The sequence below is a fragment of the Lathamus discolor genome, chromosome 4, assembly GCF_037157495.1.
Source record: "Lathamus discolor isolate bLatDis1 chromosome 4, bLatDis1.hap1, whole genome shotgun sequence".
Taxonomy (NCBI): Eukaryota; Metazoa; Chordata; class Aves; order Psittaciformes; family Psittacidae; genus Lathamus; species Lathamus discolor.
The window spans coordinates 85,948,211-85,972,022 of record NC_088887.1 but is presented as its reverse complement, the minus strand read 5'-3'; the positions used below and the strand labels follow the sequence as shown (position 1 = coordinate 85,972,022).

General features: G+C 35.1%; 1 protein-coding gene across 8 annotated transcripts in view; it reads right to left on the bottom strand.

The window, feature by feature from the left end:
* DACH1 (dachshund family transcription factor 1) overlaps positions 1–23,812 on the bottom strand; it is a 374,731-nt gene that overhangs the window by 46,091 nt on the left and 304,828 nt on the right. For all 8 annotated transcript variants that reach the window (XM_065678139.1, XM_065678144.1, XM_065678140.1 and 5 more), the window contains one exon: positions 6,021–6,172. In XM_065678139.1, coding sequence (XP_065534211.1) covers positions 6,021–6,172 — 152 coding nt within the window. The remainder of the gene's footprint in view (positions 1–6,020; positions 6,173–23,812) is intronic.

The window sequence follows — 23,812 nt, the reverse complement described above, 5'->3', positions numbered from 1 at the left end:
AGAAAGCATCTCCCTTTAGGGAAGGTCAGATGTTATGGAGGCTGGATAATGATAATTGTAGTGAACATGCTCAAGTTCCATATTTGTTTTTAATACAGTATGGCTCTATCTGGAGACAGGCTTTAAACATGGCATGCCATTCTTCCCCTCTGTGCTACTGTTAATAAATTATTTTTATCTCAATGTAATGTCAAAGATGAATATTTTTCCCCTGAAGATTTATAGATCATTCTGATTTTGTTTGTTTATTTTAATGCACCTGTTTTAATATTTTTCACTGATAAAGTCTTCAGAAATGTCCCAAATAAAATGTTAACTTTAGGGTTGATGTTCCTTCCCACTCTCCAATGTATCTGAAAACACCATCATGTTATGTCAGTCAACTGATCCTACAGGTGTGTCAAACCTTACCTGAGCCTTAAGGCCAGTATCCCCCATCATTATTTTTAAAAAATATTAATAACGTGTTGCCCCATGTTGAAAGGGGTGGAGGTAAATGTATACAGAAGCTCTTTCTAGTGTCACCTACAGTGTGTTCCATCTAACATAATTTAGTTAGCTACACAGCTAGATGTGACACCAAAATGGCCTTACTATTTAGTCTGACAGTCTAACTAGATCATACCGTTTCCAGCAATTGCCCACAGTGAGTGAAGAAGGAAAACTAGAAGAACAAGGTACGCAGGCAGCGAAGCTTTCCTAGTCAAACCTCCTAGCTTCCACAGATTTGCATATGAGGGGCTTTCTTTTGCAATATTAGTTATTTATGGTGAAAACACTTTTGTGCAACATTGCTTCTCTTTTAGTCAGGAAATGATACATCATTTGTATGCTCTCATCATTAAAACTATCTAAGAAAGGCTTGCAAAAAACATCAATATGTATATATTTTAGCTAACTTCACAGGTTAATTTCTGAGTATCTCCTATTTGCAGCTGACTACTCAATAACATAAGCAGGTAAGAGAACATAGCTTGACTATCTACAGATTACTCGAGAAAGATGTTTCTGTAATATCTCAGAATAAGTATCTTCATCACAGGTACAGGCATATTGCACAAATATAAATGACATTTTCTATTACTACTTTCTGTGAAAAATAATTCTTTTGAATTTTAGCAGGAGATAAGTAAGATAACATGAAGGAAACCTGAAATTTTTACTTTATCTAGTACTTGCAATATTTTTCTCTTGTGTATTTAGTCATAGATGGTAATAGTGCAGGATACTCACAGCAATAAAGCCAGGAGTTTGCCTTGTTTTCATAAGGGAATTTAGTTTGTAATCATGCATTTCTTTTATTAATATCAATGGGATACTTTCAACCACTTTATATATCTCTTTAAAAATACTTAGCAACAAGATTGTGTCAATACAATAGTCTTGATAGAAAAACATAGCTGTAAGGGTGCAACTAATTTATCCTTTAGACATTAATGGAAGTTCAGCTTGGAGACTGTAAAGATTCAGAGTCTAAAAGCTTAAAAGAATGTTACTTTTACCCAAGAACATTGCAATACCATGAGAAGCTGTGGCTGTAAACTACTTTGGCATAATCGGGCCATGACTTAAAAGGTGAACTTATGCAAGGGCAATGGAAATAGCTTTAGCCTTCTGTCATGGTTTAAACCCAACCACAAACCTCGTTCATTCACTTCCCCCCCTTCTTGCCCTCCCTCTACTCCTGGAGGGACAGAGAGGGGAATCGAAAAGAATGCAACTCCCACGTGTTGAGATAAGAACAGCTTAGTAGCTAAGGTGTAACACAAATCACCACTGCTACCACCAATAATAATAATGCTAAAGGAAATTACAAAGGAAGAGAATACAACACCTCAGCACCAGCCAACCAATAACTCGCCCCACTCCTGCCAGCCAAGCACCAACCGATACCTCCTCCAACCCTGCAGTCCCAGCCCTTCCGGGTAACTCTCCGTTACACCCTGGGCATGACGTGCTGTGGTATGGAATACCTCTTTGGCTAGTTTGGGTCAGGTGTCCTGTCTCTGCTTCCTCCCGGCTTCCCCTCCTCCCTGGCAGAGCATGAGACTCACAAAGTCCTTGGTCAGACCAAACATTTGAGCAGCAACTGAAAACATCGGCGTTATCAACACTGTTCCCAGGCCAAAAAATGAAAACATAGCACTGCACCATCTGCTAAGAAGGAGAAAACTGACTGCTACTGCTGAACCCAGGACACCTTCTCAGTAGCACCCACAAAGCATTTTGCTGTGGCCCGTATCCCATCACCCTTCATCCTCCCTGCAGCTGCAGACAGACTTTCAGCATTATAATCTGGAAGAAATCAACAAATACACATTGGAAAGGAACAGATATATCACTTAATTAAAGCTCTCTGGGGAAATTTATTTTCTTTTCCTTTTAGATTTGCAGATATACATCTGACTAAGAAAACACGTCCCCAATCGTACTTCCTTATTTTATGTATTAGTTCAATTATATATTTTTACAGTTTATTATTTGCATTTCAGCAGTCCCTAGTGAGAAACGGGTTGTTCTGGGTACAGTATATTGTTATTATCTCCTCTTTAAATGTGCAAATAATTAAACATTGCATTTTTGTTTTAGTAAGTATTTATGGAGAAGTAAGAAAAACATATGTATGATATACAAAAGGAAATAAACCTAATTAGCAGTGCCTGGTGACAGCGATAGCAAATAGGCTTGTCTAACATTTGCCTAAAATTATGAACTACTGATTAGGGGCTACCCATTTAATTTTAGCATTGATGGAAGACACAGACTCGCTTGTGTTTAGTGGCTAATTTTAAAGGACGACTCAGACTTCCAACATGGATGTGAGTTAGGCACCAAGTTCAATCACCAAAACTCTTTTAGCGCATCAAAAGTGTTTAGAAATGTTTGCTCCCATACCCAAAGCACTGTCCCCATGGGAAAATTTAGGATCCTGCTTACCCTAACAAAAGATCGAAATTAGAGAAAAATTAGTGCCCATGTAGTACCCTAATTCTGTTTGCTTTTAAACCAGGGCAAGTTCTAAAACCTCTTCTAGAGGCACCCAAGGTCTATATTACATTGATCACGTGGATCCTGCAATTCACACAACTCAATATACAGAAGGGGGTCACAAATATCTCTCTATATAAAATATATATATATAAAAATATATAATATGTAATACATTATATATATATTATATATGCTATATAATACATATAATATATATATAAAATAGCACAAATATCTACCACAACCATGCACACTGGTGTAACCAGATGCTGCTTGCCTATGTATTCATCTGACCATCGTATCTCTAAAATACAGACAATCTCCACCACTATTTGTAACAGGTTGTGCATGCACCCCAGTCCCATGACCTAACAAAGATGTACACTTGCATTACTCAGGCAGACATATACCCTTTCTATGAAAGGACACATCTGTATTTTCATCATGCATCACCCTGGGAAAGAAAGAGCAGCGTTTACCAAAGCCACTCATCTAGCCTTTGGCTAGATTTGTGCTACTTTCTGTTTCAAAAGCATCTTGGTGCAGGACAAAGGGAATAGACTGCAGGCCAGATGATCTTTTAGGGAAAGTTACATATGCTCAATTGCTAGCACAGCTGCAACAAGAGAATGGTGAGGGATCCTACTGCTCTACCTCCCCTTTGAATCCATAACTCTGTACTGAAAGGGATGCAAAATTCATCTGGACCATACCAGAGCAAAGACAAATTTACCCAGTGAAAAGACTTATTCTGACTCATGTACCGAATGCGTCACGGGTTTCAGGTATTGCTTATGCATTTCTTAGAATATACTGCAAGCACACACAAGTGTACAGAAGTTCCACTTTCCACAAATCCCACCAATGAGCTCAAACTTGTAGTCAAAAACCTAAACTTCAGTTCTGGAAGTGCCAGTATCACAGTATGTCACTCATCTGTGGGCCTGGGGTGGCCCCTTCTCCTTGCAACAAATGCTAAATACAGAAATAATTTTAAATGGCATAGATTACAGAAATTTACAATATTGTGCACAGGTTATGGTAATAGAGTCTACTGTTTTAAAGAGGATACTTAACTTTCTCTACACAGATGGGAATTTTTTGTTGTTGTTGTTAAGAAGTGGTTTTCTAATGTTGTCCTGACAGAGACTAAATCTGTGGGGGAAAAAATGCCTTGATGGTATACAAAAGGCTGTGGAAACCATATAATGAAAAGTGGAGATACAGTGAAAAAATCCAAAAGGACTTATGTCCCACCTCTTTACCCTGACAGATAATTTGTCATGATGTGGAATCCCAAGGTAAGGAGTAGTAAGTTAAAAAAGCCCAATGAGGCATACAGAAGCCTCAGGTTTCTTTACTGCACTGCCTTTTATTTTAGCTCCACACTCCGGCTACGATTAGGTTGTTAGGCTGTTGGCTTTTCATCTTTTTTTGTTGTCTGGTTGTTTTTTGGTGTTTTTTGTTTTTTTTTTTTTGTTGGTTGGTTGGTTGTTTTTTGAGGGTTTTTTTTTTTTTTGGGAGGGGGGGTCAGGGGAAGCAATGAGTGAATTTCACTTTACATTTTCTGTAAAACAAAACTGAACGCATTCTTGGCAAATTAATCCTGGCCATTTATCCTGAAGTAGCACAGCATTTTCATATTCAATCACAAGATTAGCTAACCTGTTGATGCTGAATGCTTTGCTCATTAGGTTCCTGTCTAGAGACATTGAGTATACACATTTGTCAAAAAAATTACTAAGAACTTTCCTGTACATGCATGCACAGCTAAAACATTACATACTTTCTAACTGCACTTTTTCCTTCAGAAGAAAATACATTCTTTATAGATTGCAGATCTTTTAGAAGAATGCTAACTCTTGCAGAATTACCTTGGCTTATGATTTCAGTATTTAAGACCCTAAGTCTCAGAACCACAAAAAGCAATCATAAATATACTCTTTCAGATCAGGCTTATATAGCAATACTTAATTCTTAAATAGCAGTATTTTTTCATTATTAGATCTCAAAACATCAAAACACCATCAATGAATGGATCATATACTTTTCATAAAACAATTCTGAAGTGCCATAAACTTTAATGAGATTGTTTAAGAAAGTAAAGTGAATAGGATTTGGCCCTACTTTTTCATAGCCTTTGCTGAACAGAATATAATTGATTTTATGTATTTGAAGGAATGAGCAGGGAAAAATATTGTGACAATCACATTAGAAGTTAGTAGCTGCACAGATGAGGCTTATCTGGAATTAATACAATATGGCTGCATTATTTCTTGCACTATCATTTGGCTTCTTCATGCAATGTACAACCATACTGCTGCAAAAATTGCACGTGGTGAACAAATGATCACTGAATTTGTGGACAAAGCCATTCTTCATTCTAATATGAAACACTAACATCTTGGCTACAAGCTACATGCTAGTGTATACCTTAAATAATATTTGAATCAGGTTGCACTGTACACACAATAGAGACCTTGACTACCAAATATGAAACGTACATGACATTTCATAATACACTTCAAAGCCTATTGTTTGAAGACAGTACTCTAAGTGAAATGAGCTTATATATAAAAGAAGTGCTTTTTGTAATGCTTTTATGGGAGACACACTTCAAATAGCTTTAAATATCAATCCACCTTGGCACTCCAGCAATTTAAAATAGCTATTTATTAAAGAAGTGTTTCTCTGCTTAGTAAATGAGATAAACAGTAAGATACATTTCAACACCAAGTAACAAAAAGAGTGTTTAAGACAAATGTTGTTAAACACACCAATGTAATTTTCATCAAATTCTCTGCTGTGGTGTAATACATAATCTGTATTTTTATTTAATGTATCTGACAGCTTCTAAATTCATTTGTTTGCTGTGGTTCCTTTAAAACCTAAATTACTAGGAAGTTTCAGTAAATTAGTTGATTCAAATAATCTTATGAACTAATTAAGCTAGAATGGTTATATTAATTTAGACAAATCTGCAACTGGCACCTCTCCATCCCTTTAAGCTGATCTACAGAAAGGCCTACCTGGATGTTAGTCAGAAGGGTCTCTATGGAGGACAATCCATCAGGGAATAGAAAAGGCGATGGAAAACCTGGAGGTAGTGGTTGCCCATGACCAGTTAGAGAAAGTTTGTCAAGGCTGTCTCTTGCGGTTGGTGTGGAGAGCGGGGTCTCATCTGTATGTGATTGAAACAAAAATATAGAACAAGTTACGCTTGTCTGTTTTTATTAGACCTCAGTAATGGCTTCCCTAGTGGTTTCCAGAACATTTATTGCAAATTGGTTCCTGCTATCAGGAGAAAATGCTTTCTGCTGAATTTTCTTTAATGAAAAAGCTGTGGAGATACAACAAGATAACATTAATGAGTAACTTTATAAGCCTTTTAAATGCAGTCTCTAATGAGACTGAGTTTACAGTGCCATAGAATCTTTTTAAAACAAATATTATCTCACATATACTTGTGATAATATATTCAGGCTGACTTTATGGACACCTTTCCAATTATCTCATTTTAGTTTGTGTTCCATTTGGATTGACAATAGAAGATTTTCTAGCATGACATATATTTTGTATACGAGAAATATCTGAGTATGAGGCATCCCATACAATTAACTCTTCCCACTCTTAATGGTTTCACTTACAGCCCAGAAGATTCAGCAATACTGAGAAAAGCTACAGGTCCTCAATGCATTTTTAATCAAGAAAGTACACCTGATTCTCACAATTGAAACATGCTCTGAACAATACATGAAATTAACAGCATGGTTACAATCACTGGCCTAATTTTTTTAAGCACGGACATCTTCTAACAATTAGTGCTAAACTCCTTAGTGGGATCTTTGTAACAATCAGATCTGATCAGTACTGACATCACAATGGGAAAAAACTCCCACAGCTGGAAGACTTTTAATATTAAAGTTTCACAGATAATCTGTGAATGGATTATAAAGTAAATGACTATAAATAAATAAATAACCCCCACCCCTCAATTAATGGAAACTTCAGTACCCTGCCTTGTCTTCTTTTTTTTTCTCTGTTTGAAATATTTTTAGACTACTGTTGATATGATACAGAAATTTAAGTCAATTTCTTTGCACCAGATGTTAATCTGAATTCTTCAAAAGGAAAACAAAGTACCTATATATATAGGTCGATACATATATCTATACATACTCCTCTTACCAAGGGCTCAATCATTAACTGACAGCTATTGATGTACCTCAATACAATACAAGGGCAGCAGAATATATTCCTGGTATTATGCAGACCTCTGCACAGCTACTTGACTACGGAAGAGTCTGTCAAACTTGCTCTTTTCCATTACAGCTTTGATCATTATTAGATATATATTTTGAGGTATTTTAATTTCATTTACTTTCTGCATTTTAATGATGGTTTCAATAATAGTTGCATTTCAGCAATTTATCCTATCACGTACATTAGGAATTGTTTTTATTATATGGAAGTTCTGATTCTAGTTACCTAAAAAGAGCTCTCTCTTTGACTGGTTTGAAGTACTTTCTGAAGTAGACATAGGATAGGACCAGGCAAATTTAAATCTGCAGCAATGAAGAGTTAGAGTCTAGGCTTTGATGACCCCAGGACCAGAAAAACAAAATTCAAAGTCTCACTTCATTCCAACAATGCCCATCCACCGTTACTGCAGAAGGACAAAAACTCCATCAACAATGTTCGGGTGCAGATTTCATGCCCCATTTCCTTACCAGCTCTGTTGTGCTGGTCAGTATTTACAGTGTTAAGGTAAAAGTCTCACCCAGTGTGTCCCTCCACAGAAATACCCAAACAGGCATTTGGACAATGCCGCACTTAGCTCTTTCTGCAGCCAGTGGAGGGAAGCAGACACCAGTCTGAGGTATTAATCCATCTGAACTATCACAGGCGTCTACTACAGGAGGAGACAAATTTTCCTCGAGAAGTGTCTGTTGACTGTAAGAAACGCCTAAGCTGACTAGCTCAGATGGAAAGTTCTACTTTTGGTGAGATCAGACCTACCATGGAAGGTGTTCTTCCTACTTCACTGTCTCCTAGGCTGACAGTAGCCTAAACAAGGAGGAATAGCCTGTTTCACGTCCCCTATTTGTCACACCTTGTGTCACAATTACTTTTCTCGTAAAGTCATAATTCAAAAGCTTACAAAAGTAAGCTTTGTGAAAGGAACTGATGTTGACCAAGGAAAGCTTCAGCCCCTTCAGAGTCATAAAAAATATTTTCATCTGTATTTAAGCTTTCCAGTCATGTCACAAAATGCTGAAAGAAAAAAAAAAATGGCATTAGATTAGTGAACCATTACCTGTCTACCTTAATGAGATTCAAAGCAAGATTTTAAAAATGTGGTCTATGGATGTATCCTCTGTCCTCATCCTATCATACAGCAACATGGACATCTCTCTAGTAATTTTGTAGTAGCATACTGAAGTTTGGTCCTAAATTTCTTTCTTTTCTTTTCTTCCCAACTTTTAAGCTGTTACAGAAAAATTCACCACTTCATGAGAAAAAATAAATTAGGTATTCCTGGGTATTGCAAACTAACTTACTATTTTCATATCATCCTGTTAGTTCATCTTTACAAATCCTATTCCAGTGTGAAATATCATTACCAAATGCTTTTTTCCAAACTGCTGTCAGAATCGCTATGCTTTCATTAATCAAAAGAAACAAACCAAAACTTAAACAAAACTGGTTACACAATACACAGTATTATTGCACAGCTGAAACTTTTTCTTATCTCTGCTGCAAATATTGCTTTCCCAAATGATTCCTACTCAACATTAAAAAAAAAAAAAAATTATTACAAACCCTCTTCTGTATTACACCACTGAAATTTTTGGCCACTCATTTATACCAGTTCCAGTGAATTTCCGGTGAAGATATCGGACTTGTGTGGTACAGCATGAAAGAGTCCAACCATTAGGATGCATGATAGAGCTGATTCATATAAATGAGAAAGTAAAGTTAAAAAAGGAAATAAATACATCATTTGCCTCTAGGTTTGTCAGAGCAATGAGCCAATAACCTCTCATACTTTCTAAGGCCACTTAGAATCTTACTAATATTTTAGATCTCAAATTGTCAAAATATTTTAATACCTACTAGACAAAATTGACCAACTTACCAATTCCATAAGCCTTAAGTCACTTAAAACTATGGTATTCCATGCCTTACTGAGATACAGAAAGCCCCTAATACAGGTCGTGTCACAGAATTTAAGCAAGACATTAAATCTTTTACTGTATTACTACTTCAAAAATAAATAGATCTTAAGTTTGCTGTACTTTGTGCATGCTCAAAACATTGTGAAGTTTACAAAGATTTTCTTAACTATGTGTGGCGTGGTTTTGAAATAGGCAAAGTAACTCAAGAAAGGTTAGAACTCAAAATAACATCCGAACTCTAATGTTATAATAAATAACAGAAACAAATTTACACTGAAGGGTAAGACTAGAGAGCTGAACTTACTATGAACTTATTTTAATGAAACGTCAACTCAGAAAAAAGAAGCCAGACTGATGTGATTTTGTTTTCTTGATGTCCCATGTGAAATAAACTTTGAGTATGAGTATGTTTGAAACAACAAATGTACATATTATACACAGGAAGCATGGATATTTGTGGATGTGAGATAAGCAATGATTGAGAAAATCTTGAAAAAATGCATTTATGAAAAACCACATTGTAAACACGGCCAATTAAAACATAACTACATATCTTAGTAGCAAAATAATATGACCTCTTGCCATTAAAGCATTTTAAAATCTTCCATTACCGCAGAATTCCTCTTTTCTCAATACGCTGAGGTATTTTTGTTTCCAAATAATCATTAGCCTAACATCTTTTAAATTGTTGCAAAGAAACTACTAATGTTCCTCTTAACCTACTAGCAGAGAAATGCTGCAAAACTGATGAGCCCTTCTGGGAGACAGAGATTTGGCATTTTCAGTCTAAATGCATCAAAAGAAGCATTCTTACACAAGTCAGGGCAAGAGGGGAAGAGTGTCAATCTACAGCTCCATTGTCAGAGTTGGGAGCACAACAGTGTAAAGAAAGGGGCGGGAGGAAAAGAAAGAACACAACAGAACAAAGATGTGTCCGGGCCTGCCATGGCTTGTGCTGAGAACTGAGGTGTTATAAATTAACAAATAAACAAGGATAGGACAAGCTGTTACCCAAGCTTCTACAGTATCAGAGCAGAGATGAATACGTGCCTTGACATACGAAATAAATCACCTTAATAAGCAAGTCTGAACGCAACATGCCTTTAAAATATTTGCAAATGCTACATCCACTCCATCCATTGTTCCTCAATTTCCAAAATTCACCTGTTTTCTTCAAACCAGATTTTATCTGCAAACAGCAGCTGGTTTGGGCCAAATACAACAAACATTTTTCACTGTATTTGGTTTGTTGCCATTCTATTTTATTCTTTCACCAGATAACATGGAAACAGACATCCTGAAAGCTGTGACAGCTATTTAAACAATAACAGATGAATAGCCATAGCCACTCTCTTGTCTTTGTTCCTAAAAGCAAGTAGGATAAGTTCAGACCAGTCACCAATCAAACTGGAGAATACCGGTATTACCAGGATGTGAAAGCAAGCGATAATAGCCAGCTCAAAAAAAAAAAAAAAAAGTATACCGATTACTGTCTTTCTGTAAGCATTTAATGTTTTATTGTAATGCATCTTGACGCTTTGTTGTTCTCCGTAAAATATTTCACATGTGTTTTTTCCTAAAACAGGCTCATTCTTACCATTTGAATGATGAAAGAGGATCCTGTTTACACTTTTTGCTATCATAAATCTGGTGCATACATTTTTGTAGAAACAATCTATTCTATTTGGCTTAATACAATTTTGGTTCATGCTGTCAAACACCCTTTAGTACCCATTTTTTGTATATTTCACCTTCCTCAGAGTTAGAAGTTTCGGGTGTGAGAAGCTCCTCTATTTTAATTGATCAATAATTGTTGATTTACATTAGCACAAAAGAACAGAGGGTTCCATACCCTGAACTGAAACATTTAACAACCTGAGGCATATTAAAAAAAAAAAAAAAAAAAGAAAAAAAAAAGAAAAAAAATCCTCTTGCTCAATTCCAATATCATTTACTTGCTTTAGAGATTTGGTCATTCAAGATTCACCCTGCACATAACTAGGGGTGACGTGAGATGATTACTAAGGTTGTTACAAACTGTAAAAAGAATGTACTGAAACAAACTCTCATAAAAACATTGTTTTTTTCAATCTACATTTTAAATTCTTCTTTTTATGCTAAAAATAGTTCTCCAGGACACCCAAATTATTCTGAAATAAAAATATTTACTGCTGGAAATCAAGGAAAATATAAAATACAAAATATGAAAAAATAATATAAAACTAGACTGGCTTGCTGGTTGTTGCTTCTGTAGCATTTAAAAGAGGCTGGTGCTCTCACAGTTAACAGTACTATTGCAAATGCTGTCCACTGAGCTGTTCTATTTCTTGGCTTGGTATGTTTACCTAAGGACTTTGGGAATAGTAACTTACCAATAATGAAATACAACTAAAAGATTGGAATCCTACACCGATAGGACCACGGCTACTTAGATTATGTTTCTTGTATGTGTATATTGCACATGATGGCTTTATACCCGGCTTTATATATATATATTTGTGCAAAACAGGTCTTACAGAACTCATCCATCTGTGTAACACTTCCACCATAATGGACAGACCCTTTCCATAAGTGGCATGGCTTCAAAATATGCACAGTTTCACTTAATGTAAAGGACTACATAAGAGCCAAGGTACATAAGAACACAGTTATAAATGTCCACTTCGGAGGTTGGTTTAGATGCAGGACTTGCCCATCAACAGCCAGACTTGTTTACTGACAATTCTGTCTGATTTTAACCACTGAAAATACAATATTCTAGCCTGATGGCTGTCCTTTTTGGGAAGAGATTTCCAACTGATACATTTCCAATATTTCTTTAATCCTTTTTGAAGAAAATGTGGTCTCTGTGGATCATTAATCACTGCTGCACAAGGTCATTGAGCATACTGCAGTTGGAGTTGTCTCCATAATGGCAAATAAGAGCCAGATGGACAAGCACCCATTGAACACGAGGATATGGACCTCTCTTTCTCCCCAGTTCAGTAATATCCCTTCTATGCTGATACCCTGTAAGCCAATTTATCTCTAAACACAGAGGAAAAAAAAAGGAGTATGTTGCTGCATGGAATTGGGATGTGGGGGTTTGGGAAAAGGGATGACTTGACAAGGAGACAGGGACTAATCAAGAAGTGAGGGAACACTGCTGAGAAAATAGGAAAGAAGGACACTCAAGGTGGCTGAGCACTTTGGAAAGGGATAATAGCATTGGGATTATGTGGTGAAGGAGGGAAGAAAGAGCGTACAGGGCCAAGATATTTATGCTGACTCAGCAAGAAATAAACAAAACATCCAAAGCTTTTTTTAAGCAGCATATTTTGTGCAAGTAATTCTACAGTACTTTAAGAACTGTTTTTCAGTGTAAATTAAATTTATAGTTGTCAACATCAAAAATATAAAATTATGTTCTTTAAAGATCACGTGTTTTAGTTTTGTGAAGGAATTACTGGAATAACATAATTATAACTGCATGGAAAGAGTTGCAAAATATATCCAAAAAGCAAAAATGTAATTAGTGGTGATGTTCCAGCTGTGAAGATTTCTTCAGGCTTTTTGGACTAGATCAAGTTGAGTTTATTCTTCACTTTACATGTCCCTAGGAGGGCCTCAGAGTCAATCAGCACAACTTATCTAATTTTCTTTTTCAATAAAAGGATTATTTTAATAACCTTTATCTTATTTTGCAGCCTATTGCTGATTAGGGCTGGGTCAAGCAGTATTTGCTGATTTATTTTTTCTAAGGAAGGATTTCACAATATTTCAGAATAATTTGCAGTTCCTATTTTTAAAGAAATGTATTTTGCCATACAATAGAATGTTGAAATGCCCGAGATATTTCCCCTTACGCACTTTGGCATCATAACGCCACATAAGGTGAGAAACAAAATTATATGGAAATTTTTTTCTGTCCCCATAATAAAAATTACCCTGTTCACTCACTGAATTTTTCATTCAGTTTCTTGAACTGCATGAAAGGTAAGAAATGGGATAGTCAGAGATGATTCGGTATATATCTGTCAATTATCTGTCAATTATAAGTTACTATTTTCTTGAATACCTGACAGTAACTTATACTAACTCTGAAGAAATATAAATTCCTAAAGATAATATGATAGTTAGAAAGGTACACTAAATATGTTATTACATTTTTAACAATATATTGGTATAAATACAGGGCACTATAATATTATAACCTGCAGTACTTAATTATGAGAACTATGTACATTATTTCTTTTTCAAAGATCCTTACATGATACTGGCAGAGGTTGGATGCAGATTAAGACCATCTGTTCTTTGGATGCTGAAAAAGTATAAATGTATTTTACTGGTTTATGTCAAATGTCCCAATTAGTACTCTGGTAGCTCCACTCCATCAGCCAGGCAACACAGAGTACTAAAAAGAATGTTTCTTGGCTTCTTAGCAAAGAGAATTGCGTATATGCACAGGTGTATGTGGAGTAGGTATGTATTTCTCTACAGGTTCATTTTGAGCTTTTTTTTGAAGTCATGCTGAGGGGTGTCCACAATCGTCTATGTAGTAGAGAGATACGTATCAGTTTAGGAAATCAAAACTCACGATTCATCACACTAGCTATTTAATCTCCTTTTCTTTGTTGGCTACAGAAGCTGGTTCCCTCACCCATACAGCCTGCCTGTACATCTAGCTTTCCTAAATGTATGCAGAATCAAAGATGAAGCCAAGTATTTTGAGTCCAAGCAAAATTCCCGATGAACATCAACCTTCAAATTAGGGATTTGGTTTAAAGACCGCATAATTAATATATTGTACACTAAACCTCACATTTTCAAAATTATGGACATAAATATGCACATCTCAGCTGATAAAAGAAATACACAAGGTAATACATCCATGGTATGAATACTTAATTTTTGTGCTGCCCGTTCCTCCCTGTACTTTAACTGTCTCCGTATGGCTACTGCAAAATGCAGATAAAAACCATTACAGAATGTAACAATTGCCTTTTGCTAAATTTTATTAGATCATTTCAAGTGCCACATGATTATTTGGATTAATAATCATCTGGACATGTTTCATAAAAGTTGAAAAAACCCCTATTATTTTGGGATTTAAGGTGATTTAAAAAATAAGGAATATCAATATTCTTAGAATTTTTGTCATTGTCAGCTGAAATAACACCACTCTTTTTCTGTAAGCATAACAGTGGTAAGAAGGGAATTCTTGATAAGAGCACAGCTGGTAACTTGTAATTCTCTGAAGATGAAGGTTTTATGTTAATACCTGGAACAGCATTGTATTCACACTGTTTTTCTTGGTCTGTGTTCAGTTAGCAATTCTAATATTCATTCTCTTCAGAAAAAAAAGAAAAGAAAAAAAAAAACAAAAAAAACCAAAGACATTTTCAAAAAGTCCATATCTAGAAATGTTGCAGTTATGGGGGACTGAGCATCAATGCTCCTGCTGCCTTCTCACATGGCCCATGTTCTTGGTAGTCTACTGACAGCATGAATCAGATGCCCAAATAGAAAATTAATAGATGGCAATGTGTCTGCGCCACAATCATCAGCTGTCATTCATTCAGCAACACATAACCTGTCCCACACCCTTGTCCCCAGAGTGCTGGCAAGATGAAGTTGACCAGGCATGCTTGGCATCTGGTGTAAAGTGGCAGCACAGAATTCAACAGAACCATGTTTCACAAATAAGTATGTCAGGGAAATTCAACACAGAAGACGGAAGAGGTTTAAAGACTTTGCATTTATAGTAGTTTATACTGGTCATCTGTCCCAGTAGAAAAATATTTGTCTGGTCAGGATTTGTAAACTAGATCTATTGATTAATGTGTTCTGTTTAACTGAATATTCATACAGAATACTGTCATTTTTCTTCTTAAAAATAACAAACATATCAGATGTTCAGTGACAGAAATTTTTGCAGAAACCGAATGTTTTTTAAAACATGTCTACTTATATGCGCTTTACTTTCAAGAACGTATTCATGCCCACGATTTAAATAACGTCTTTAATAAAAAGAATGCTATCAAATACCTCTAATATTCAGACAATATGTTAATTAGACCACTGAATAAGATGGCTGGTCTAAAAAAACATTAGAAAAACAGAAACATACTAAGAAAACCTGTTTCCAAGCATTCCCCGTGCCACAATTCCTACCCTTGATGTATTAATGCCTCACAATTAGAGCTAAAGATGCCAATAAAATACAAGAATCAAGAAATAGTTGCATGGACTCATCCAACACAGCTGTATGGGGCTACTAGGTAATAAGTTCAAGAATTCTTGAATATGCAAGGAAAAACTACAAATGCATTGGAAACATAAGGGAAGAAACCCTGCTTTAAAAAGAAAGTACCTAGGGGACTGTGTTGGTTAAGTCCTGCAGATATCCTTTCAAAGAGCTAAGGTAACAGGTGTTTTATCATCAGCAGTTCAACAACATCCAGTCTTTAACTACCTAAATGGTAATACACATTTTTAACAGAAATATGTGACCTAGTAACTCCAAGATCTTCTCACAACTAATACAGTAATTGTTAATGAAAACAAAGAGATGTGAAGCATCTCATTTTAACAGATTCTAACCAGAAAGGGTACAAAAATGAGTGAGCTGTTTCAGTATCATGAAGCAGTATAACACAGAGCCTTCATTAGTTTTGGGGCTAAAATCTCCATGTCTGCACAGGAGACTACCAATTATATTCAACTGAATTTTTAAAATTGTTTCACAATAATTTAACATAAACAATAAGCATCCTAAATGTGCCTATCTATGAATAGTCCCCGTCCTCAGATGCTAAATGCTGTAGACAATAACTGATGTACACATTTTGGCTTATATTGTTATGATAACCCAATAGAAATTTGGCTGTCTGCCGATGGGAGTTCAATATCAGTTCCATAGTTCATAGCATCAGAAACAGTCCTTTACAATATTATAGCCACATTTCTCAACCCATTGCTATAGATTATATCCCCAAATCTGATTTTCACAGAAATCCATAATAATAAACAAACTAAAATCCCACACCAGAGTGCTCAGAAACAAAATTCAGAATGAAAAGGCAAGCATTTTTACATCTGATATGATTCCAGTTGCAATTCATTCATCAAACATCCGCAACAAGCTGCCAGAATGCGTCCATTAGTGAGATTTCTATGGCATTCACTAGCTTGATGCTCACTGATAGAATAATGTAGAAGTTTTACCTCTAATGTTTTCTGCTCCATTTGAGGCATCCACTTTAAAGTGAGATTTGGCCTGCATGTGTCTTCATGTCTTGAAATATGTAATTTATGCTAATATATCAGAATATGTATTAGAAAAGACCAAACAAAAATATCCTTTATGTATTTATGCATTAGAGGTCACATTCAACACTGACTGAAGAATGTACAAAATAGTTTGGAGTCATCATGCAACCTGGATAAGTTTGGTTTCAATTAAATACAGAAAATCAAGGTACCTTTAACAGCAAAAATGCTACATACTTGCCAATATATTAAAAACTTTCCCAGGATCCAGTTTAAAACATTCATGCAAATTAAATGTTGCATTCAGCCTTTTATCTATAATATTAAGGAAATATGCATTATAACTCCACTACAGGGACAGATCTTTTTACTATTTCTGTTCCACATAAAAATTTCTGTAAGTCTTTCAATGTTTATGCCAATAACATAATGGAAAAATTGCTTATTTCAATCCTTAAGCAATTATTAATGCTATGTAATAGAAGCAAAATACAAATCCTATGAGTGCTTTAAATGTTCTCTACTACATTATGATAATTCATGTATAACTGTACATAAACAACACAGGAAGCCTTATATTACTGTGAAAACAGTTACTGCCTACACGGACTGAAACAAATCAGAAAAGCTTGATCATCTTAACCTGATGAGCTCATTATATATTTAAAGACAATTAATACTTTTATTCAGTATCCTGATAGCAGGTTGGCTTTTAGCCCATCTAGAAAAAGACCAAAAGCTGCATCAGGAAATGACCGCCCTGCATGGTTTTGTGAACTGCTGCACCCAGAAGACTGAGCACAGCAACTCACAGCAACCTCACCGATTTTTTTTCCATTTTTTTGAAAGGAAGTCCAAAAGTGCTGCTGATAGAGGTTGCTCTTTTCCCAAATTTAGTACAGATCAGTGAGTTAAAAAACTAGAATCAAATTTGTCTTCATATTTTTTGAAAATTTTATTTTAGAAACTGGAATTTTTTTTAGGTTTTGAAAATTATTTTCAGAATCACTGTCCTTTGTCTTCTCTTTTCCCTCTTCTGTAACTTAGAATGTTCTACTGCTTCTTGCAATCTTTTCCTTACTTGTCAAACATTTTTCTCAGTAATATTTACTGTTACTGAAGTCCTTTTGTTTCAGTAGTTTCTTCCCCTTCCAAGATATGAAAAATTAGTCTGCTTGTTGAAATGTCAAGTCTAACTAAAGACTAGAGGAGAAAAAATACAGTTAGAGAAAAGGAAAAGATTCTGAAAGAAATCTGAAGGGATAAGTCAACCTAAATAATCTCCCTACTTGCAAAATAAAACAGAGCTTGACTTCTTTTCTGTTTATTCATTTTCACACATGCAACAAGAACTAAAGCATTATCACAACACATAAGAAAGTGGAAAATAAGGTCTTAAAGATACATCTTTAATTTATGCTGCACTTTCCTATATTTTGATGTAATCATAAATGAGTGGTCCTGATACGACTTTTGATTTTTTTGATGTTTTTAAAGTATAAATAATTCAAGATAATATAGTTATGTTTACATGGGAATGTGTGCGAAGGTTCAACATTAGGTCCACTGGTTTGAAACAGAATGTGCATTTTGCTATGCTACTTTACTGTATCTTTGGTCTATAGACGAAGACACCATTATGTAGCACCACATCACTTTCAGTTGTTGAATACAAAATCAACAGACTTCTTAGACATCAAAACAGCAGTGGTTCAGCTGGCAAAGACCTTTTTGGTTTCGTAGGAGATAAAGCGGAGCCAATGATTTAGTCCTATGATTAATCTCAGCTCTCTAAAAGATTAAGAGTATAGAAGCCATTTCGAAGTTCAGGATTTGACTCACAACTCTTACACAATATGTTAAATTTTTGCTTCAGGTTAAGAACAGGAGGGAAAAAAAACCTAAAAGGAACATATTTCAGTGAAACTTTGCTTTAACCCTATCACTATTTTTGGCTGTTGTGTGTTTGTAGAACATTAAGGGTGGTATTGTACAGTACCATTATACAGCAGATGTTAAATGAGAAGTAAAATAGTCAGTTGTAAATGATTTGATGATCCTCTTTTTTATTTCAAAATAAGCCCTGATTATTTCTATAGTTTTGGACATTGCTTGAAAGCATTATATTAAACCTAAAGAATTAATCCATTTTTCAATGGCTTTTGTGTGTAGTGTATTATGTATATTTTTACACTCTTCTCTGTAAAGGGCCCTGGTGTATGAGGAATGTTTAGAGTTTTGAGCGCTCCACCCAGTCCATATGGTAGGTTTGCTCTGTGTGTAAGACCTACCTTTTTCCACCAGGTCCATATGGCAGGCTTACACTAGCGAGGGCCTTCTATCCTCGACAGGGGCCATATGGCAAAGAGAGCTTGGTGAACACTCATTTTCTTTGTATTAATATTTTACATGTCTCTAGCACATACACAGACACACAGACATGTATGAACTGGTCAGATTGGGTAGAAAAGACTTAGCTTCTGAAAATACTTCAGCCACATAATCAATACCCCATGACAACATGATACAAGATGTAGATTCTGGGTTTTTCTGTTTTATTAAGAAACTGAAAACTCAAATGTATAATTTATCAAATTATTTGATATCTCTGATGGTTTTAAGCATTTTGACAGATTATTATTTAGTTACTCTAACAAACTTGCAGACATTAATACCGACGACATTTCACTATGAGTTAATATCACAAGAATAGAACCAAATCCCTTGAATCTACCCACTAACAAAGTGTGCATACCGCAGATAGATAGTGAAAATATTTGTTTAAAGATTCATCTCTGTGCTGCCCCACTAATAGCAGGTTTGAGCAGGTTACTGCTCTCTTGCTATATTTAAATGAACTGGCAATAAACCAGAGAAACAATAACAACAGTAAACTATATGCAAAGATAAGTATTTCCAAAACACATGCAAAGTAAGTCACTATTTCTTGAAGACACAATACCGCTACCCTTACTATTGGAGTAACAGCAAAAGAAGATGATCTGAAAACCATAGTATCTTCCTTCTGCTGTCTGTACATGTCCTGAACTAGTAAAACACAAGTTTTTTACATGAGTAAAACAGTTGCATTGCGCTTGTTGATTAAGGGCATGTATTTAAAATAAATAAAACAAAAAAAAAAAAAAAAAGACTGCAGCTTTAAATTGTAATCCACATTTTCAAAGTAATTACTCTAAAATTGGCACATGGTTACAGTGTTTAGAACTAAATGCAAAGCTTTGCTGTAATTCTGAAGTAATTTAGGAACCCTCAGAATTATACACGAAAAATGGAAGCAATTTCTAACATGTTCATGAAAGTTTTATTGCACCTACAATCTGATTTAAGAAATGAAACAATATTCCCCAGTAGCAGAAATTTTTTGAACAACTTTTACTTATTTGAAACTCAGAACATTAGAAAATTTAAAAATCATACTGTATGGGTTTTATTCAGATGATTTATAGTGTTTCATCTGGTTTCTTTTTCAATTCATGTAAATAACTTCTATGTTGACATATGAATATTCAAATATCTAAATGAACTATCAGAGTTGAAAATAAATAGCATTAAAGTATTCAGAACAAGCATACATGTACATGCTCTCATAGTTTGCTTTTGTATATAGCATTTATGTTCCGAAAACAATCAATAAAATACAGAAGTGTTTTCCACGAGGAATTTATTTTCTCATTTCAAAGGACCCCCAAAATAAGAGACATTTTAAGAAACCATGAGTATTTTATTAAAGATTAAAAAAAGCTAACTACTATGGTCATGCCTCTTCCTCCTAACCCTTCCTGCTTTTGATCATAGCCAAATATAGCTAAAGCGATAGGGAAAAACAAAAGCTTTATTAATTTCAGGGGTTAAGAAACATGAACTCAAACTCTGCCTCTAACTTTCATTTCAGGAAAAGCATAGTATGTATCTTTAGGATTCATTTATGCTCTTTGTTTCAGTTGTTCTTCTTTTGATATATTCTCTATATGTTGCCTTTTGTACATTCTGCTTTTGATTTACAATGCACAGGTACAAACTTTCAATTCTAAATTTTGGAGGATTTGTCTGTCTACATAACTGCTCACACAAATGTACATGGAGAGCTCACTTTGTGATTGGTGGGGTTTACAGAGTGCTTAAAAGAGACGAAAGGATGAATTCCTCTGCCTAGGCTATCAAGTCTGCCAGGGAAGCTGTACTCTCTAAATAAAGACCTAAATTCTCCATTCAACAATGAAGAGAAAGCAGGTGTCTGTCAGATACAGCTGACAGAGAGTGCCTAAACTTGAGCAGCTAAATTCTCCCTCTTGAGGCTTTCATAGGCACCTTCCTCATTTCATGAATAGTGCAAAGAACTAAGAAGACTATTTGAAAAGCCTGTGTTTCAACAGCAGAGATCCACTACATAATTTGGAACAGAATAAAAAGATAGATAGATAGATAGATAGATAGATAGATCAAATATTTAACTTTTTAATACAAATTAGAGATGAAGAATCTAGCAATAACTAAAATTCTTAGTTTAGATCCTTGTCATGTTAGCATAGCCCACAGTTTTAAACACATTCTTATGAAAGTATAAACCACAATTTCATGCTTTGCACTTTCTCACTGAGTCAGTAGTTTCCTCTTTTGTGAGAATATGCTAAGTTAATTGAGCATCTCAGTTAAATTCTTCATAAATATATACATTAAAGAGGAAAAAATATGAAACCGACTTCATAAATATAATTTGCTGGGATTTTGTTAAAGTTTAAATGTATAGATTTGTATTTGAAAACCTCTGAAGGTTACAGGGTGAAACCTTCCAACAATATCTCCAACTCTTCAGGGACCAAATCCCATTATGTGGAGTTCAGTGAAGAGGGTAAACACTACCATAAAGAAATACAAATTGCACATATTTCCCATTTAGCCAGTGTCACAGAAGTTCACCATTTAGAATTCTAACCAGTTAGGACTTATTCTTGGAGGTCAAGTACCTTGTGAACCTTGTCATCTCACTGATGACATCATATCCCATCCATCAATTCTTTCAGGAGCACACTTGCCATCTGCTCAGCACGCTATAATAACTTATTAGACATATTCACAGGGTAACAATCTGTACAATGACACTGTTATCTTAATGCTGCCACATACAGAGATAGCAGCCATCGTTTCCCTGTCACAGCACAATTATTGTGCCTTCCAACTTTAAAAGCAAAGTTACTTGGATATTTTAGATACTTTTTTAAATCACATGGAAACAGTGAATTGTCATCAGAAATATATTCTTGGCTTTGTGGTGTTTTTTTTTACCAGGAACTGATAAATTAAGGCTACTGCACAAAGCACTAAGTTCAGTTTGATATACCTGTCTTGAACTTAAAAATTTTTTGCAGTCATATTAACTCTTTAGAGTGCAAAATAAATCAAAAACATACAATACAATCACATGCATAAAAAAACACTGAAATCCAACTTACTCTCTGCAAAAACATTAACTTTCTAGACCTAATACTTCTTATTTCTTTAGCCTATCTTAAACATCTCTTCTAACAGCAATTACTAAGTAGAAATAAAACATGCAGCAAAGCTGCTCATATTAAGCCTTAAGATTTCTTGAAATCTAAAAGCAATGTGAATTTTTGTAGTTGCCTATATATTTTTCCAGCTTGTTAATACTGAGCATGGTTAGCACAGATGCTGTCATGGCACTTACACCTTAACAGCAGTCCAGTATAACTCTCCCTCAACCTCAAAAAATATTTTCAGAAAAAGGGCAATATTTATTTTGCATTACACAGAATTCATCCTCTGTTCCTTCCTTTGGCTCGTCATTTATTCCAGCTTACACTGTGATCAACGTTGTACTAAAATAAAGTCAAGTACAACAGCCGCTCTCTGCCCATCAAAACTCACAGACGTCTGCCAAGCACTTGTAACAGCTGGTGTTACATTAATTAGTTTAAACTATTTATTTCATCCATCTCCAGAGCAGATTGAGCAAAAACATTAGAGATTATTCTAGCATCTGTAAGTGCCCTGCAAACATTAACCAACCAAAGTTAGAATATTAGTCATTAACTTATAGTATCTGTGATTTAAGACTCTGTAGATTTATTGTAAATAAAAAAAAGAAAATTACGCCATTTAACATAGCTCTGGTAAGTTTTCTTTAACTGCCTGTTTAAAAAATCTTAGTTTTAAACTTATGTAAGACTTTGTGCCCATAAAGTTTCTTAAAAATAAAAAATTATTACTAGAAAGCTATTATAATTCCTGGTAGCATGGACCATTAAGCAATATATGACAGGGACTCGGTGACTCAGTGGATTAGTCAGAGGTTTTATGTCCACTGTTGGAATCCAGCCCTAAATATGGTGATCAAAACAGTGTTATCAAACGGTTGTAAAAATCTCAATTAAAAATACTCCTATAGCCTCTACTAAGTTTTTAGTGGGCAACATAATAGATCTTTCACTGTTGACAGAGTTCTCACAACTATCTTTTTTCTTTTAATAGGCTGAGAATGGATGCTGGCAGAAGAATGTTGATTATAAGAGGTCCTAATGCCACATTCCCTACTCAAATGGCTTAGAAACAGAAGCCAATGCAAGGATGGCAGGAGTAGGCTCACAGCCACTGTCCATGGGCTCACCTCCATCAAAAATAAAAAGCTTCCAACATTGCTCAATGAAATACTTAATGTGAGAATACTTATTTTTAGTGCCTAGGGCTCAAAAAGGAAATCAAAGTCCTGTGCAACTGCTCAAGGGGTAACCCCTTCCCCAAGGAACTCAGCTGTAAATAAGCACAGAGGGAAAAAGAGGCACAGAAAGGTGAAATGCTTTGCCCAAAGTCACACAACAGGTTACTGGCAAAGTCTGAAACATAATCAAAGCCTCCTGACTCTCATCAAGTTCAGAAAGATTGCTATGTGAGGTTTCCTCAAACAGCACCAAAATCCCATAACTTGCTTGCAGAATAAAAAAGCAGGTTAATCCACATATGAAGTTTACTAGAATCAGACTCTTACACAATAATGTCCTCAAATCTAACCAGATTTTTTTTTCCCAGTATTACACTATGGAAATGTGTATTACAATGATTTTTAAATGTGGTTACTGATATTAACATCAGATGTAAGTAAATGCAGCTAAAGATAATAATAATTTAATTGATCAATTTAGAAAGCTATTCTACCTTCAAAATATTTGCATTTACAAGCAAAATTAACAAACAGATTTAGTCCCACTATCTGAACAGTAAAGTGAGAAAATAAACCTGACATTTACATTTAACTAAAATATAGACCCTGAACCTGTGATACTCCAATTCTTTAAAACTCTGACTGAGTCGTTATGGCCATGCAGAAATGCGTATAAGTAATGGAAACTGAAGAA